Raw genomic sequence first — 19091 nt, forward strand, 5'->3', positions numbered from 1 at the left:
TTTTTCGCTTAATATAATGTCATAACCCGAGCATGGGTCGAATATAATAGTCTCGGAAAGGAGGGTACACGTATGAGCTTGTCTCCACTTTTATGTGCAATAGTGCTGGGCTTTAGCGAAACCGGTTGTCTCTCAAAGCGGGAAGGAATGAGAGCAAGAGCGACAGGAAAGTATCAATTAGAAAGTGCTTTTGCTAATGGGGGCTTGCCTGAGGGCTTACCGAGTTCAGACACGGACTCATGATTAAATGAACTTGGCATCTTTCTATCGTGTCATCACTCGACAGCGTTCGGTACTTAAAAAACCATGGAATGTTCCCGGGCATGGTCGAGGTTGTCGCCTGGATGTTGCACGAACGGAAGGGAATAGGCTGTCGCGTCCTTGTCTGCTTCCCCTTTGCTAAGTTCAATTAATCATGCGTTTGGACATCGAAAGACTTGATTAATTGAATTCAGCACCTTTCCAGCGTGTCATCATTAAACAATGCTTAAACTTGTAGAATGTGTCCAAGCATGGTCGAGGCTGTCGTCCTGATTTTGCACACGAGAAAGAGGCTGTTGCGACCTTTGTTCCTATGTTGAACATAAGGGTTCAGGAGTATGGCTAAATTCTTATGTATGTATCCGATTAAAAAATGGTTTAACAAAAAAAAAAAAAAACTCTAGAAGCAGCCTTAATCGCCATGCATGTATGCGTTCAGATTGCAACTCAAAAGCTAATTATTTTTCTATAGATATGACATATATGTAGAATTTATTCAAATCGCTTTGAGGACAAGCGAGGGCTCATCAATGACGATGAATAATTTGTTGCTTTGCATGTCAACGTGCATGTGCACGTGTTTCTCTCTCTCTCTCTCTCTCTCTCTCTCTCTCTCTCTCTCTCTCTCTTGCTACTTTGATAAAACAAAAGACTGACTAATGAATCGATCGTGTAATTGAATTTGGTAGTAAGATGTCGGACGGTCCTCGTGAGAATGATGAAAGACATTGAATTGTTTTTTTTTTCCCGTGGTACTATATGAATCCACCATTTCATGTCGAAGTGTATCTAGAAACTTGGCCTCGTGCTTATGCTTTGAATTGTCTACCTAAGGCTGACATAATGAGTGCGCAGCGATTAGCGGAAGTAAGAAATTGATTGGATTGCTTTGTGTGATTTTTTTTTTCTTTTTTTATAGTTAAATTATCCCAAAATTCCTAATTCTATTTTATGGTGATGAATTTTACCTTAAACTTTTCCACTTTGTATCAATTTAGTCCTAAATATTTTGATAATTTGTCAATTCAGTCCTACACATTTCAATTGTGTCAATGAAATCCTCAACATTTTGAGGATTTGTCAATTTAGTCTTAAATTTTCAAAGAATTGTCAATATAGTCCTTCTGAATAGTTTTGAGAGGAAATATGATGATGTGATAGTGTAGCTAGTTTCGATTGTCCTATGTGGTACGGCCATAGTTAACGTGAACTATAATTTTATATTTTTTAAAAAAATTTGCCCAAATTTTATATTAATTTTTAATTTTACTTCTTTCTTTTTTCTTCACAAGGTCATTGACCTTACCTAAGGGCTGGCAAGAGCATTATGACCATGGTCGGATCTAATGAGGGCTAACAAGCCCTCATTGTGGCCGGTGAGGATGTCGCGAACCCTCATCCAAGCCCTTTGTGGGCAACAAAGAGGATCATCTGCCTTCGAGCACATTTTAATGAAAGATACAATTGAATTATCAAAATGAACCCAAGGGCTAGCAGCGGTGGCCACCCCACTTATCGATAGGTGCTCGGTGTAATTTTCATTAATATTCTCCTTCTTATTTACTCTTTTCATTTGAAGATATGCGATCACTTCCTATAACTACTCATTCTTTGGCTTTCAGAGCTTTCGAACCTTTGATAACAAGTTTCCGAGTCCCCAGTTCACAAAATAGGTATATCACACGATTTGACGAATTGCTATTCTCGACATCAAACATGACACCCTTGTTTCAATGCTAAAGTATTAACAAAGTCAAAATTCCCTCGATATCACCATTTTTGCCGAAGCATGTCCCAATTAGCAAACAAACCGCAGACTAACGCGACATCAACAAACGCGTCGACGGCATTCTTAATCGATCTCTTTGTTGAAATTTCGGTTGTTTAGACTAATTGACGACCCATGTTTTTCCGTCCATTCTTGATTAAATCTTTAAAATATCCGAGACAAGACCACGAAGTCCACAATAGCGAAGGACACCACAAGTTTTCTCTAGACGAATCGGATTCAACGAGATTATAATTAAGTTCGTGGACTTAGTGACGGGGTTTTCCAACATAATATGCTTTGAAAATTCCCATAAAATAATGCTGTTGCATCACATTGTGACAAAAATAGCATGCATGACAAGCACTACATGTCTACTTAAGTTGGAAAGCGAAAGCAGACGACTTAGCCAGAACGGAAGAGGTGGTAATCACGGCATAATGAAGGGGGAAAGACCGACTGTTCACGAGTAACAATCCACAAGCAATCGAATAAATCCAAAAAACGAATTGCGAAAAATTATTAATTTTAAGACAATAGAAAAAGGCGTTCAAAAGATGTGTCAATTTACAAACATGGAGGCACCATTGAATCTGGACTAGGGTGTCTCTTGGACAAAAAAAAATTCAATTCTTGGTCATTTTCTAACAAATAAAATTCAAGCTCCAATTGCACATCCACGTCACCAGGTCATTTTCCTCGAAACTATACTAGAACAAGTCCATCATTGTCGCGTCACCATTGACGTCATCTGGTCAATGTCACCCACAAAACGATCACCAACTTCATTTTTAACACTGTGTTTTATGTCTCTATCTTTGACCGAGAAAATTAGTTCGAATTAGAAGCATTATTCAAATGGATCGAATGGAAAATTGATGTGTATACCATTGAATGGCTTTCGGTGCCTGCTCAATTTGAGATAACATATAATACTCGCGCTTTTGGACTCCTAATAACACTAACTAAATGTTCGGTTCATTTAACCAAAATACGAACTTAAGGAAGATATCTAGTTCAGTAGACCTAGATCTACATTAAGGTTCAACGGAAAGTAGGGTTTTATTTAGGTATTGGAAGGACGGTGGAGTGAACTAAGAAACAATGATTCCGTATGGTTGAGGTTGTAATTCCAAATGTCTCAACAAACAATTCGTTCTAAGAGTAAACATTTTCTTTTAGGTATCATTAGGATTGTTTAAGTCGATATAGAAAGTTATTATCACATATTACATTGGACATTTACTCATTGCTTCTTATGAATGAGAATGATTCGCGAGTCTACTCGATTCTTTAGTTTCTGAAAGTAGTTTGAAGCAAACAAAGGGTAAACTGGTGAAGAAAGAAAGTTGCTCGTATGGGTTGTTTTTATATGTTTTTATTTATCTTTTAGTTTTTGTAGAATATTATGGCAGTTGAGGTCCATTAATTACAAGTAAATACAAGACCAATGTAGTTTTAAAATGTAAATAAAACAACTATGTCACGGAATATATTTTCGAAATAAAATAACTGGGGAAAAATAATTCTTCTCATGCACTACTTCAATTATCTGAGTCGATTGTCACAGATCAACTGTCAATTGTCACAGACCAACTTAAATCTATGTTTTCAATTCAGTGGCGATGCATCCTTATGGAGACCATGTAAGTGGCAAAGATTTAGTTCTTCATAATAACCCGACCTTAATCAATCACGCCGAATTGAAATCTAATTTAGAATGTCTTAACATAGAGTTGATAAGCAAAGATATTATATAGTTTCGACCAAGGTAAGTTTTTCTCAAGTTAGTTGAGAAAAATTCTCCCAAGACGACAATTGAATGAACCGAGGCATGCCAATCAAGAATGGCAAAAAGGAAAAAGAGTTCCATCTTCACCTCCCCGAGTGGGATTTCTAGTACCATGTCGAATCACTTGATTGGGTGGCTGCTGGATTGGACACGTGCCGGAGCACCGGACGGGGCCGGCATCGCCGCCTGCCCCGCGCACGCCGCCGTACCTGATCTCCTCCGTCTCACCTGAACAACGTGTGGTTGGCGTTGGGTGTGAAACCTGATGCGAAAAAGATGCTGAAAAGGAACAGGGGACCACAGGAAACAGAGCGATCGCCCCGCCCCACGAACCATCAACTCAAATCATTAAACTACCGAAGGACTTATTGTGGTTCATGAATGCTTGCCCCCGCGGTTCAAGAATCAAGAACCCACGCTCCTCCCCAAAAAAGTAAAAAGGCAGCAACGAGAAAGAAAGTTTTATACTTTTGGTCCGTGCTTATAGCTGTAACATCCATTTGCATCCATTTACTGCATATGGTCTTTGAAGGGTGAGGTATTGTTGTGGAATGTTTTGTTGTTATTTTCCTAATAATTCAAGAACACGGGCACAGAGACCCGATAAGGTGGAAACCCATTATATATCTTGTAAATCTCTACAAACCAATCTAGTCTATGCTTTTGGCTTATGCCAGGAGTCTTAATATAGAGTAATTTGCATCTAACTTTGGAGGTTTGAATATGTGATCTCCAGCTTCTGGATTGGAAATCACTTGAAATTAACTGACTATGCTGACCCTAGAGTTTATGTTTTAATTTTTGAAAAGAAAAGAAAAGTTTGCATAGGATTAGACATGTCGATTTTTGTGTGTTCAGTGATATTTCACATTGAATAAAAGTTATATTATGAGAGCCATAAAGTTCCAAGGGTTGTAATAAAAAGTTAGAAGTCAAAACAACTCCAAAAATTTTTTATAAAAAAAAAAAGACTATTTCTTGGAGTCTTTTTTTTTTTTTTAATTTCTATAAGAGTTGGCGGTACTTCTGCAATTTAACTATCGAATTTTATTGCATCTTGGAGTAAATGAATGACACCCTCGTCTCAAAGCGTACACAAGTCAAAAATGATATTCGACGAAAAGTATAAGGAACCAAAGTGGACACATTAAAAATAGGATGGAGACTTGATGAAAGGGGCCCCCCTTTGCGAAAATCATACTCCGAGGACTAAAATGAAAACAAGAACCACAGTTTCAAGGATCAAAAGGACAAGCCCTTATCTTCACATGCAAATGCTTCCAATGTGGAGTTAGAAACCAATATGGTCACGCACATTAAAATATAAGATTGGCGAAGACAAATGGTGGGGAACATAAAGACACCAATTGAATAAAATTAAAATTTTCATATCAATCAATTTAGCTTTCTTTCGAGGCGTGCGTCTGATGGACGAGACAATGGGGTGGGTCGTCTCTTTCCTTTGATCGCTTTTGCCACCTTTCCGTATAAAATGCTTTTGGCATCTTCCTCCTCCTCCTCCTCCTCCTCCTCCTTCCTACTCATTAGCTGAGATTAGCATAGGCCGTATCTTTCACCTATATTTTATTACTACACCCTCCATTAAAAAAAAAAAAATGTAACCCTAATGACCATCTCAATTCCCCCACGAGAAAATGAAAGCAAAGACTGATTAAAATATAATCGCATCTTGATTAGAAGATCACGCAATCCATCATCGGCTCTGCCACGCACTGCAGCTCTATCGCCTTTGTGCAATCTTGCATTCTTTATTTCGCTACGAAAATTAAAAAAAGAAAGAACAGGAGACACGTGAGTGAATATAAAAATCCTGATAGAGTATGCAGTATGAATTAAAGAAGGTGATTATTGCTTGACTAATCCAACGTTTTATTTAGCTGAATTCCCTGGTTTGGGGTATACCATCTAGATCCGATCGCAATGGAATGTGAATATAATAGCTCAAGCGAGGGGATGATATTATAATTTTGCTCAGCCCTTTTTTGACTCGAAGGTGGCTACGTCGACCTAGGTTTAAATAGATTACGCGAGGGCCTTCGTATATATCAAGATGCTGACCTAGCAATGGTTGAAACTTGAATCTGCTAAAAGAAGAAATAACGAAAATGGTGGGGAGCTATTTATGGAAATCAAATGATAAGTGCGTCAGTTATATTTCATTCGGGAGTCATGTTGGATGTGATTAATAAGAAAAATTGAGTGAATTTGACATGTTTACATTGAATGAACGACAACCTTAGGATATTTTGACCCAACTTGGATAGAGTAATCAACTTCTATAAGTTTTCTAAGGTGATATTTAACCGCTACACTAACCTAAAGTAGTTGTCATTGGGATTCCTATATATAACCGAAAAAAAAAAAAAAAAAAAGAGGAAGAGTGGTACGCAGAGGATTGACACAAAGGATTAGCCCAGAGGCATGCCTAGGTAGTTCATAATCATCTAATTAGAATCGATCTGAATTATGCTTGAGCAGTTTATAATCATTCGGTTAGGATCAATCCAAACCTGACTTTTTTTAATGTGTATAGTTCAACGTGCCAACTATTAAACATTAGAAACACAAAATATGCGATTAATAAAAATGTCATGAAATCCCCCACTCTTAGAGGGTGTACTTAGCGTCAAGGAACGTGTACAGTGTTTTGTGCACGCCTCGTTCATAACCCCATTGGTAGAAATAAAAAAGGGAAAGAAATTTTCTAGTATCATGATCAATACTACTTAATAGTATGAAATTGAAGGAAGACTTCCGATCATATTCTAAAAAGTGAAATGAAGAAGAAGATCCAATCAAATACTCTTCTATTGTGCATGAAATTTATGGTTTCTGTCACGACAGATTTACTTCATTGGCAGCAAATGGTTATCCATTAAGTGGCGAAGTCCTTATTTCCAAACTGAAATCTTATGCCCTACACTCTTGCAAAAAGGGACTAAGAGGGGGTGGCTACCCCGTTAATCTTTATATAATTCGTTCATGTTACTCTATATGTAGATCTCATTGTGTATGACCTATTACTAGATAATTCATGGGTAGAGCAAGAAAATGTGAAACGAGACAGTTCTACAATAATCAAGATGTAGAGAGTAAAATTGATTGAATTGCACATTTACTCAAGTGTTTCTCGGGATCCAATTACGCTCAAATGCCTACAATAATTAACTGAAAAGAAAATACTGTTCTCCTCACAAACTCTCTTTTTTGATGGCTCCCATAACTCTCTCTCCAATTTGGTTTGACCTTGTGAGCACATTAGGTTAGAAACACAAACTTAATCAGAGCTGGGTCGGACATCCCCAGTGCTTTAACTTGTCAGATTGTGTTAGAGTCAGACGTTAGGCCACACCCTAATCCTCCTTCGAATGTCTAAACCTTGCAATTCAAACACACAGTTGTTGCTCCACTTGTCTCCACTTATTTCAAATGTCCTCGCGCACTCCAATTTTTTTTTTTTGCTCTCTTTCAAAAATCAAGTTGGTTCCTAAAAGAATGAGGTCAAATAGTTGGAAGTGTGCAACAAATATAAGGAGATCATCAAGATAGAGCTCATTAATATATTCAGTAAGATTTACTTTTACTAGAGATCAATAAAGATATAATAATTACTCTACACCAAGCCAATTCTTTAATGCGAGACTTTTAATATAATTAGCACATGCATCTCAACACAAACATTATGCAACATTCAACAAAATAGAGAATCCAAATCCATCCAAAAAAGAGATTTATCTTTTAAGATATGTATCCTTTATCTCATTAAAAAAATCCAACTATAATGGATAACAGAATCGGCTTTATGATGGCTTGTACTTGAACTTTCGCCTTCTCTTTTTCATCCACCATGATGTCCATTTCTTGTTTTCTATACATCTTAGATTCTAATCGAATTTTCATCCACAAACATGGACTTAACTTATCCGCTCCGGATTCCACTATCATGTAGTCTTCGGATTGAGGAAAAAAAACACATACAAGAACGAAATAGATACTGCTGTTTCAACCGCTAACTTAAGCTATACCTAAAGCAAATTCAAAGCCACCCCCTCCTCGTTAATCAAACCCAATTTGCAATGAAGAGAGAGTGCGTAGAATGTCCTTATACGAGACCAAATTAGGGCTCATGCAAGCTTCATCTGTGTGCTGTCTCGTTTTTTAGACTCCTGGTTTTTTCGACCTTCAACCTGATATACTTCCCCCATTATTATATCATATCACCATTCAAAGAATCATTCCCACGTCCCCTCTTTCGCTACATTATTCTACTACAGCAGCGAAGCGCATCCTCGTCAAACGGTCATCCATCTCCGATACCTAACACATACTTTGTTAGGGGAAAAATATAATGTGCCCCCGCGTTCCCGAACTGTTTAGAGGTCAAAGAATGGTGAATTCCCCCGAATAAAGAAAAAAAAGGGAATTTGGCTTTTGGGTCTCACCCATATATGTTTCGGTCAAAGACGCTTCAGGCTATGGAATTTCCAAGAGAATAATCCTACCCTCTATTTATAAATTCCTCTCTCTCTCTCTCTCCTCTCTCTCTCTCTCTCTCTCTCGAGAGAGAGATCTCACCGTCTAAGTGGAAGTGTCAACTCCAAACTCCATTTTTGCCCTGAAAAAACGGCTTTGCAGTTTGACAAGAGGACCCAAGAAGCGAAGCGATGGATGGGGGGCGTGTCAGCATCGTTCCCTCCTCATGATTATCCCACTTAAGTTAAATCCTCGAAGTGCTTTGGTTAAAACTTTCTAATCTTTGGGGGACCATTTGACATATTCCACTAATGATGCAACGGGATTCTGCAACATTGGACTCTGAGGTTTCAAGATCTCAGGACACGACGGGGGAGAGAGAGATCTCGCCTCTCTCTTTCTGTCTCTCTCTCCCTCTCATGTTGCGGTTCTTGAATTTGGACTTTAATTCGATGGAGTGTTTCTTAAGTAACTAGAGAAACCCAACTTCATTTCCAGTGAAATTCAAGATCTTTCTGAGGGACATAAAGAAAGCACGATAATAGCTTTCTTGAATTCGTAGATAATGGAAAAAGCCCGAGTAAAATAAAATTTAAACCTCAGGTAATCATCTTGGTCTTTAAGACTGTCTTTCTTGTTTTTCATTTCTATTTTTTGTGTCCGAGTTTGCGGTAAAACATTACCAACTACATATAGTATGACTTCTGATTTCAAAGGGTCACGTCCAAAAAATCTCCGGATCCAACAACTTAGATTCCTATAAATTCTATTTTAATGACTACAGAAAATATTCTCTAGGAAGCTACGGCTAAGAAGAAAATGAAACTTGACTTAACCCTAGTAGGCACGCGTCAGACAGGTAGATAGAAGAGAGAATGGCTTTGTTATTTTATTTATTTTGTTATTCATGTGTTTATTTATTGTTTTGTTTTGTTTTGTTCTTAGCAGTTTGCTTCTGGGGAGGATGCAAGTGAACCATCAGAATCTTTCTGGAAGTCCACTTTAATCATATTAACCTCTGGTTTATTTGCCCTAATCATTTTAATTAACCCTTCTCACACGCCACAGATGAATTGCATTCTACAACTTTTCCAGTGGGTTCAGTACTTCTTTGATTGCATTGAATATTTGCGATTGACAATGAGTTCTCATGAAAAATATTGCAGTACAAATAAAAAAAGAGGACTAATTAGGCACACATGACCAGCATTGATCTCGTTATATTCCGTTAAAGTATTTCATATGATTTATTTACTTGATCTATATGCTCTTTGTATACATGCGATCTCTTTTTCACTTATAAATTTAAATTTTGGATTGGATGGGGTGTTAGGTTGCAAACACAACAACATTTTTCTAGCTGATGATTGTGATGGCCAAAGGAAATATCATGTGCTAGGGGAAAGCAAAGTACACATGTACAGTGATTTAGGATGTTGATTAATTTCCCCATTGAAATGGGGATATTGCTACGACTTACGTGAACTGAGATATAACTGATTTAATTTTTTTTTAATACTTGGTACGTGTCAGCTTTTGTTTATTATATTCGCTCACTCACTCTATAATTGACTTCTTTTACCCGCTTGCAGACAAAATTTCAGTTAGTGGGATGACTATTTGGTCATGGAAACGTACCCCTTTGATAATTTGAACCATCACCCTGCTGGACATTAACATTTTTTAACCAATTAACATATCGTTCGATATATACTTTTATGGAATAAAATAGCTCATTTGCGAGACAAATCCATCATAATTTGTATAATTTGTAATATTGGCTACTCATCGAGTTGTTAGATGAAGACGTTGGTTAATATTTAATTATTCTATCAAAGAGAACCGATTGATAAATGACGACGTCCATTCAATAAGGGTGGCATGTAAATAGAAAGTCTCCTTCCTCGGCTCAGTTATCGTACACAAAAATTAGTTATTAATCATTGAGACCATAGTATTATTTTACACTCAATAATTAAGAAATTCAACTCATATAATATAAAGTAATTGGGTTGGACCTACTAGGAGAACTTATCCTAAAAATAAGTGTAATAAGAAATAATAATCGATCGAGTAAGTCATCTAGAGTCTTGCACCTCGATAAGTGTGAGGTCCTCTTGACTTCGACATAATTACTTGGGGTCAGCCTATAACTGTAAGTAAGTAATTCCTTAGGGTTTCCCTTACCCTAACGTGGATGGTCCGCCTTTAATTAAATGACCCAAAACATGTGGTTAGCTCGGCGTGCAAAAATTGGCCAAAAATATCACTCGCCACATGGGAAAAATAACGGGCGAAGGGAGGGGTCGATGATGGTCATGGGATTATGTAAACTCGTTAAAAATAAGGAGAGAGAGAGAGAGAGAGGGGTGAGAGTTTGAACACGAGTTTTGTCATGCTCTAATAATATCTTAAGAATCAATAAATATGCACTCAGTTTTCTCTATAAAATTAGGAACTATCATATGATCAAAACACAACAGCTAATATCCAATAAGTAAATAATTAAAAAAAAAATCCACAAACAGGATACAATGGAAGAAATTACGAATATATGTCAGTTTACATTACTATTTTACGGTCACTTATCAAGTAAAAACACCTTTTAACTCATAGCTATTAAAGAGAGTGCTTGAAAGGGCCATTAGATTATAAAATAAAGGTTTAATTAATTAATTAATTGCCACAGAAAAAAATAATAGTTCCTTCGTTGAATTTGTTGAAAAAGCTGCTCCATTTTCATACAAGAGAGTACATCGATTGGGTCTTACATGCGACAAATGTGCGATTGTCGCAGCACATGTTCTCCAATGCGAGAATTTCCTTGCATCGCGAGCCTTCATTGGTCCACGTAATAAAGCCAACTCTCTATGATGGAATGCTAACTTTGTACGAAATTACCATGCTTCGTGGTAATTATGTACGACATACCATAAAATGTGATTTTTCCAAGATAATTTGTACTTACAATTTGTCATGATCTAAGTACAAATTATCCACACATGGTGTGATATTACAGAAAATCTAGTAGCGCAATTTACTTTTTATGAAGGGTTTAATGTGACATTCATCATGAATAATTACATTAGTTGTCTCTACTTACTCGACAAAATTTTGATTTATTATTATAAACCCCTGACAAACTTGATGGAAGTCTTTCTTTCTTTTTTGGGGTTCTTTCAACTTGCTCCTTTGGAAAGATGGGGGCAAAACCCCAACGTTGCCTTGATGGTATGTTGTACATGGGTGTGGAGGTACAATTCCCACCCCCTTATGCTCATCTCTTGCTACATCTTATTATTGACCGGTAGATATGCGTCACGTATCCACCAAATACCTCACCCGAAAAATCCTCTCTCTCCTTAATCAAGCCTCTGGAAAGGACAAGGCCACATCCCCACTGCCGTTGCACGCCACCTCACACCAGTGGCTTTGCACCTTCTCGTCGTCAACGAGCTGAGATTTGAGGCTCGATAGTTGAGACTGAGCCTTAGATCTCAACTCGGGGGATGCTCAAGCCAAGCTTACATATGAGATCTAGGTCTCAACTTCCCTTAATCAATGTTGGTCCAAGGTTAATGCCTTAAACGGGCATCGATCCGAGATCAATTAGGGTCGAAAGCGGCTATAACTGGGCTTTGCGAGCTCAAAAACCATCATTGCCGAGGAATTCAGCAAAGGGGGAGGATAAAGCGTGCTTGCACTTACACACATGGAGAAGTTAGGTTTCTTCATTCAACAGGTGTCAGATTCCCACACAGTGAGAATCTAACAATAGATAGGATGGTAACTAGGGGTGAGCAGTTCTAAGTTCCGCCTAGAACTTGAATAGAACATGAAACCTTATTGGGTATAGGTTTTTCATTTTTTGGAACTTAGAACCTACCAATTGGAACTTGGAACCTAGAACCAATCTTGTATCCTATCACAGGTTCCAAGGTCGATTCTAAGGTCCAATAGGTTCTTTTTTTTTTTTTAGTTAAACAAAATGAAAATGAACGCGATAATAATAAATAAGCTTGTCATTTATCAAAGAGAATACAAAATAAACAAAACTATCAACAGAAGAAGATGATTTCTTGGCAATGAATTCAACTAGATAAAAGTAGAGGTGAACAGTTCTAAATTCCTTACAGGTTCTATCTTGAACTTGGAATTTACCCGTTGAAACAGGTTTCTCATTTTTTTTTTAAAACCCGAAACCAACTTTACATACCTTAGAATTTGGAACCTATCCCGTCATAGGTTCCAATGTCTACTCAAGTCCCACTTATGTTATTATTTGAAAGATTACAATTTCACTAATCATAACTTATATTTAAATATATGAAAAATATGAACATTACTAAAGTTAAAATCTTAACTATAAAATGGAAATTGGACTAGTATTTTCAAATTACACATTCATCATCGAATAGTATGGACTATCGAAAGATCGCATAGAAATATGGATCAAGAAAAATATTAAAATTTGTTTTAGGTTCCATGTTACAGGTTTCAAGTTCCAAGTTCCAGGTTCCTCCAATTAAGAATCTAAAATCTACCAATTGAAAAAGTTTTTCATTTTTTGAAACTTACCTTACATATCTTGAAACCTGAAACCCGGTTCAATTCTCAAGTTACAGGTTCTACCCTGCAACCATGCTTACCCCTAGTGGTAACTATGGGCACGGGCCACAGCACTCCATCTCCCATCACAAGCACCAAACATGATTGATTGTCTCTTAATCCAAATCGAGCCTAACTGACCTCTTGTTCGATAAGATCAAAGAAAGATCCTACACATCTCTCTTTATTCCACGTCTTCTCAGCTTAAAACAACAAGAACCCTAGCGAATATCACAACCCCTAAGACATGACTATCCTTAGTCCCGTACACTTAGAAAAGCGACCCCTTCCTTTTCCCCCGCCCCTCGAAGGATCTCCGAGACATAGACACGGGCTGCTCGATGGCTCGTCTGACATTCCCCGCGCCAGGACAGCTCTCGTGCCACAAAGCACAAAAAAAAAGTTACCATCACGTCTGCACACTCAGCCGCAATTAAAGGAAGCCGACGGCCATCTAATACCTACGTGGTCCATCTCGATAGTATAGCAAGGAACAAAAAGAGCCTCAGGAAAGGAACCACTATTTAAAAGTTTTGCACATATAAATATATAATTTGGCTTTTCAGCTTCTTAATAGTCTCGAGCCTCCACACTCCTATTCGAAAATAATTACATTAAAAAGAAGTGGACACTAGAGACGGAAAAAAATACCAAGAATTTATATTTATTGAGAGAATTTTTAGTTGTGAGGATGGATGTTGAATTCAATCTCTATTAGTAAAAACAAGAGAATTTATCTCATTCTTAAATATACATTGGGAGAAAAAAGAAACCAAGAATTTATATTTATAGAGTAAATTCTTGGTTGTGAGGATTGATGTCAAGTTCGATCTATATTAGGAAGGAAAAGAATTTATCCGGTTCTTAGATATACATTTGTGATGACTTTCATTTCGGTGTATTGTCATAAGTCGGATAAACTTTTAAAAGATTAGTTTGTCATCACTTTTCTTTGAAAAATTAATTTAAGTTACTCCGGAATAAAAAATTGGAAGCATAAGGGAGATTTTTATTTTTTTTATAAAAAATTTCTCTTTTTATTTTTTTACACAAAGCTCATAGGTATGCTGCAAATCTAACGGGGGTGGTAGGGTGGAAACAACACTAAGCATTGGACAATTACTTCAAATAGGCAATTCCTATAAATAAAGTATGGGCGCACTAAAAAGTCCTTTGGCAATTGAAAGATCAAATAAATGACACAAAGCCACCCTAATGCCCGTGGCCGTAGCCATTTTGGAGGTGGGGTTTTTTTTTTTTTTGTTCGGTAAGAGGTGGGGTTGAGTTTCACTAAATCAATGTGCCGTTTCTTGACCTGAAAAAGATAAAAGGAGTTGGAAAGAGAAAAAAGGAAAAAACTCAATGTACTTTTTGATGCTACTTATGCGCATTGTGTATACATAGTTATGAAATATGATTCAATAAATTGAAAGAGGTTATAGAGACTGTATTAAATGAATTTACACTAAAAGAAAAGGTAAAAGCATGATGTCAAATAGAATAATCCGGTGTGACTCATGGAATCACACGAGATATTCTATGCTTTCTGAAAGAAATAAATCAACATCAAATAATATTTGTGATCTCGATCGATGACAATTAAATAAGTCATCAATTGGTGAGGAGCAAATATGTGTGAAGAGAAGTTAGAAAGAAGCGCCTCTAATTACTCATGTTGGATGAGCAAAAAAACAGTCTACTGCAATTGGTCTCAACTTTGTTGCTCAAGTATTCATCAACATCCTTTTATTGACTTGAGTTTCTAAGTTGAACATTCTGGTATGGTACTAGAGTCGGGTCCTATCTTGGTTTATTTCGCATGCGTGGCCCTCCAATTCATCCAATTCCAAGTGTTATTTATAATCCAATGTGCATGTGAGAGAGGATGTCAAAGCACCTCACATGATTTGTCTGCAAAGTTTTTACCACTCTTTATATACATATGATCTTCCTCGAACCATTGACTTAAGTTTTTAGATTGGACATTCTAACATTTGTCATGTAAAATCATAAAAATGAGCTAGGCTTACAAATCAAATCGAATAATAATTGGCACTCGTTTATTTTTAGCTTATTTCAAATTTAAGTGGAATTTGTGTAGTTTACCTAATTAAGTTGACTTAGCGAGTCCCATTAAGATGCTAGCTTAGGGACGGCCCAAAGGAAGACACTTAGTGCCATTATTTTGTGCACGGAGGCTCTAGCTCATACTATAGCTTTCGCAATGAAATAAATAGAATTTCACGTTTCGATCTTTTCTCTCTACTTATATTTGTTCGCTTATATAGATGTTATCATCTTGAAACATTTTAATAGGGCAAAACGCATTAAAAAGAAGCAACTCATGGTTTTGCTTATGATATCACCAAACCGTGATCTCGGGATGCAACCTCTTTTCACTCCCTAGTCACCCACATACTAATTCTTGAACTTTTTATCCTCTAAATATCGATGACGTGAAGCAAAATTTACCACACATGTGCACGAGCAAAAATCAAATTCACCTGATAAGAAAGCATTTCAAAATCAAAAGAAGAAAAATATCATTCACGATATCATAAGAATATCACTCAAGAAAGAGAAAATCCAATTACAGCCTATTCATGTTTTGGACCCATCGTAAGGACAATCCAAGCGGGATGAACAAAAGTAAATTAAAAAAAAAAAGGCAAAATGGAGTAGCAAATTGTTTCGAGAAGGACGGAAAACACTTTCTCTCTCTCTATCGCCCCCCATCACATGAAATTCGAAGATAGGTCGGAAAAGTCAAAGAGTCAAACAAGCTGCCTCGATCCCACCACAATTAAGATTAAATTAAAAGCCCCTCTCTTATTTTAAAGTGTTAATTTAAACACTTGCTCAAACACCAGCTCCTCTTTCCCCTGCTGCGGCTTTGCATTTTTCACACGTTCACTACATTAAATTAAAATAATAATTAAATTATTATTATTCTCCATTATTTTCCTTCTTCTTTTTCCTTCTTCTTTATTGGCCCAACCCCCGGTCTTTTCCTCTATAAAAGCCCCACCTTCTCTGTCCTCCCTGTACTAATCCCATCAATCTCTCTTCCTTCCTCTCTCTCTCTTTCTATCTATCTCACTCTCTCTCTCATCGCAAAGGCCCGAGTTCTCTCTCTCCTCGTTCTTCCACCTTTTCTCCGCCATCAATCAAACCAGTCGGTCAGTCCCCACGAGGCGAGGGAGGCGGAGACATCGAGAACGGGGCTAGCGGCGGCCGAGAGGAGGACGGTGAGGATGGACGCGAAGGGGATGATCAGAGGCGCCCACCACAGCGGCAGCGGCGGCGACAGCGACAGCCAGGAGGACGATCAGCAGGCGATTATGGAGGACTTGCGGAGAGGTCCGTGGACGGTGGAGGAGGACCTCACCCTCGTCAATTACATTGCCAACCACGGCGAAGGACGCTGGAACTCCCTCGCCCGCAGCGCAGGTAAATTACGGATCAATATTCAAGAACTCTCGAGATTTACTGGTGCATGTTATGGAAGGTGAGCATCGTGAAGTTAGTGGGTTTGTGGATCGATGAACCGGGGTCATTCTCGGATCGAAAGCGAAGCCCGGGCCTCTCTTTCAACTCGGCTTGAGCCGTCCATCTGTCCAAGAAGCCAAACGTGAAATGCGTTGGACTTGGAGTCAAAGTGGAAAGCCAAGCGGGACACGTTTTCTCTATAGAGAACCCCACATGTGAAAAATACAGCTCGCCTATTTTTCTTTCTTCCTCTTCTTTATCGTCTTTTTCATTCGAGACTAGAGGAGATGTGCGGGTTGCGTATTCCTTAAAAGAATCAAAGAACATCATGGGAAGTATGTCGTCGTATGGCCGGTGGTTTCTTTTTGAAACCCGCCCGCTTTAAGTTGGAAGTAAAAGGTTGCGTAAATCGAAAAAGCATGCGCACGGGAGGTCGATAGGGATGCCTTGCTGTCCATTCCATTTGCTGTATCTTTGATGGCTACTTTTACCCAGAAAAAAGAACTCGGCTCTATTCATTCTAATCAATGCTCGTGTTTGCGACGACGGATTCAACAGGTTTGAAACGGACCGGAAAGAGTTGCCGGCTGCGGTGGCTGAATTACCTCCGCCCCGACGTTCGGCGCGGGAACATAACCCTCGAAGAGCAGCTCTTGATCCTCGAGCTCCATTCCCGCTGGGGCAATCGGTACGTATCTCTATGCCCCCCAAAATATGGAGACATGTTCATTTCCCGTCTAGATGGAAGTATTGACGGTTTTCTTTTCCGGGTGATTATCTATAGATGGTCGAAGATCGCGCAACACTTGCCGGGCAGGACCGACAACGAGATCAAGAACTACTGGCGAACCCGGGTGCAGAAGCACGCGAAGCAGCTCAAATGTGACGTCAACAGCAAGCAGTTCAAGGACGCCATGAAATACCTCTGGATGCCGAGGCTGGTCGAGAGGATCCAAGCCGCCTCCGCCTCTGTCTCGACCGCTACTGTCGCCGCCGCCGCCATGGCAGCCCCACCCACAATGGCCACCACCGCAGCATCCAACATCGGCGGCATGGCTTTCCCGCCGGCCCTGGCGGGCATGGGCGGCGACTTCAGGGGCGGGCGACTGAATGTGGCGCCCAGCTACAGCACCCCGGAGAACTCCTGCACGACGGCGTCTTCCGACTCATTCGGTGCGCAGGTCTCACCCGTCTCGGACCTTACCGACCTGACCGAGTACTACCCTATCCCGGCCGGCGACAACCCGAACCCGGATTACTACCAGCCTAACAATAATGGCCAAGGATGCTACCAGGAGTCGTCTCTTACTAGTCCCTGTGCATACTTCAACAACTATGGAATGGACTTCCAAGCGTGCATGGATCAGAACAACAATCAGTGGTTGGACGATGGGGGCACGTCGGACAACTTGTGGAATTTGGCGGATGATTGGTACTCACAACAGCAGCAGCAGCCGCACGCAGCTTCTATCATCAACAATAACTTCTGAGAAGAAGAAGGAAAGAAATTATAAAAAAAAAAAAAAAAAAATTATGTTAGGAGGCTCGAAAGCGAAATTCGATTGTAAACAGGGAAATTTGTGAAAAAAATAGGGGAATCGATCTCCCTCGGCATGAAAAATATAACTTTTGCCGAGCGAGAAACGAAAAAAATCGTAGTAGCGGTTCCGGTTAATTTCCGTAGGGGAGTCCTAATTTCGGATTTTTCTTGGTCGTACTTTCTTTGTTTGATTTTTTCTTTGATTGGGGGGCGAACTTGTAACTCGAGCTTATTCTCGCTTAATCTATTTTTTTTCTTCCTCTGTCCATATCGAACATTAATTATTGACGAGATGGAACTTTATCTATCAAACCTAGTAAATCTTTAAGGTGATTCGCTAGCACGAAAGACACATCTTAATTAGTTAAATGACGAAAGCATCTTTCATTATCCTCGTTCGATCTCGTTCTCGTTCCATCTTCATTTGATTGTCTCGATAGTGGGAGATCATGGGCTGGAAGCTAATCAAAAGAGAAAGATGAGAGGCTTGTTTAATGCAAGCGAGAGGGGGTGTGCATTATTGGCTCCACCGTCTTTTTACCTCCAAAAGGGCTGTCGAGCAGGGGGGAAAAAGCTTGGGGAGGAAAGAGAAGCAAAGTCGAAAGCCATTATCTTAATCGCAAAGCTTTTTGACAAAAAACGGATGTCCATGGGGCCTGAACGGAGGAGGAAGAAGTCCCATGTTTCTAGATTTGCCCCAAGACAAGGGTTCGAGCGGCAATGCGATTGGGGACGTGGCGTCGCTTGATCAGTCGTCGTCTTGGGAACCAAGTGAAGCCCCCTTGGCGGGGATTTTTGCCTTTTTCAAGTTTGTTTAATCGAAATATCATCTCTCTCTCCTCTCTCTCTCTCTCGGTTTTGCTTTTGAGAGATTTCGTACGTTCAAGTGATGGGTGTACCCCATTTTGTCTGGATAGAATTTAGAGAGAAATAATTAGACGATGGTCTTGAATATATTGTGAGAATAACGGTCTGAATGAAACATCGTCTCTGTTTCCTCTCCCTTTCTCTCTTGCTTGGTTTTGCTTTTGAGAGATTTCGAATGGTCAAATGATAGTTGTACCCCATTTGTCTAGACGGAATTTAGAAAGAAATGATCGAGTAATAGTCTTGAAGTTATTGTGAAAATAACAATTTGA

The 19091-nt window shown here is 38.9% G+C and overlaps 1 protein-coding gene across 1 annotated transcript; it reads left to right on the top strand.

Annotated features, from left to right (window-relative positions):
- The first annotated feature begins 15962 nt into the window (after window positions 1-15962).
- Window positions 15963-18218, top strand: LOC104415262 (transcription factor MYB108). Its single transcript, XM_010026524.3, has 3 exons — window positions 15963-16373; window positions 16971-17100; window positions 17197-18218. Exons 1-3 carry the CDS (start codon window positions 16178-16180, stop codon window positions 17900-17902), a joined length of 1032 nt encoding a protein of 343 aa, XP_010024826.2. The 5' UTR covers window positions 15963-16177; the 3' UTR covers window positions 17903-18218.
- Window positions 18219-19091: the final 873 nt, after the last annotated feature.

Source organism: Eucalyptus grandis, chromosome 3 (genome assembly GCF_016545825.1).
Source record: "Eucalyptus grandis isolate ANBG69807.140 chromosome 3, ASM1654582v1, whole genome shotgun sequence".
NCBI lineage: Eukaryota > Viridiplantae > Streptophyta > Magnoliopsida > Myrtales > Myrtaceae > Eucalyptus > Eucalyptus grandis.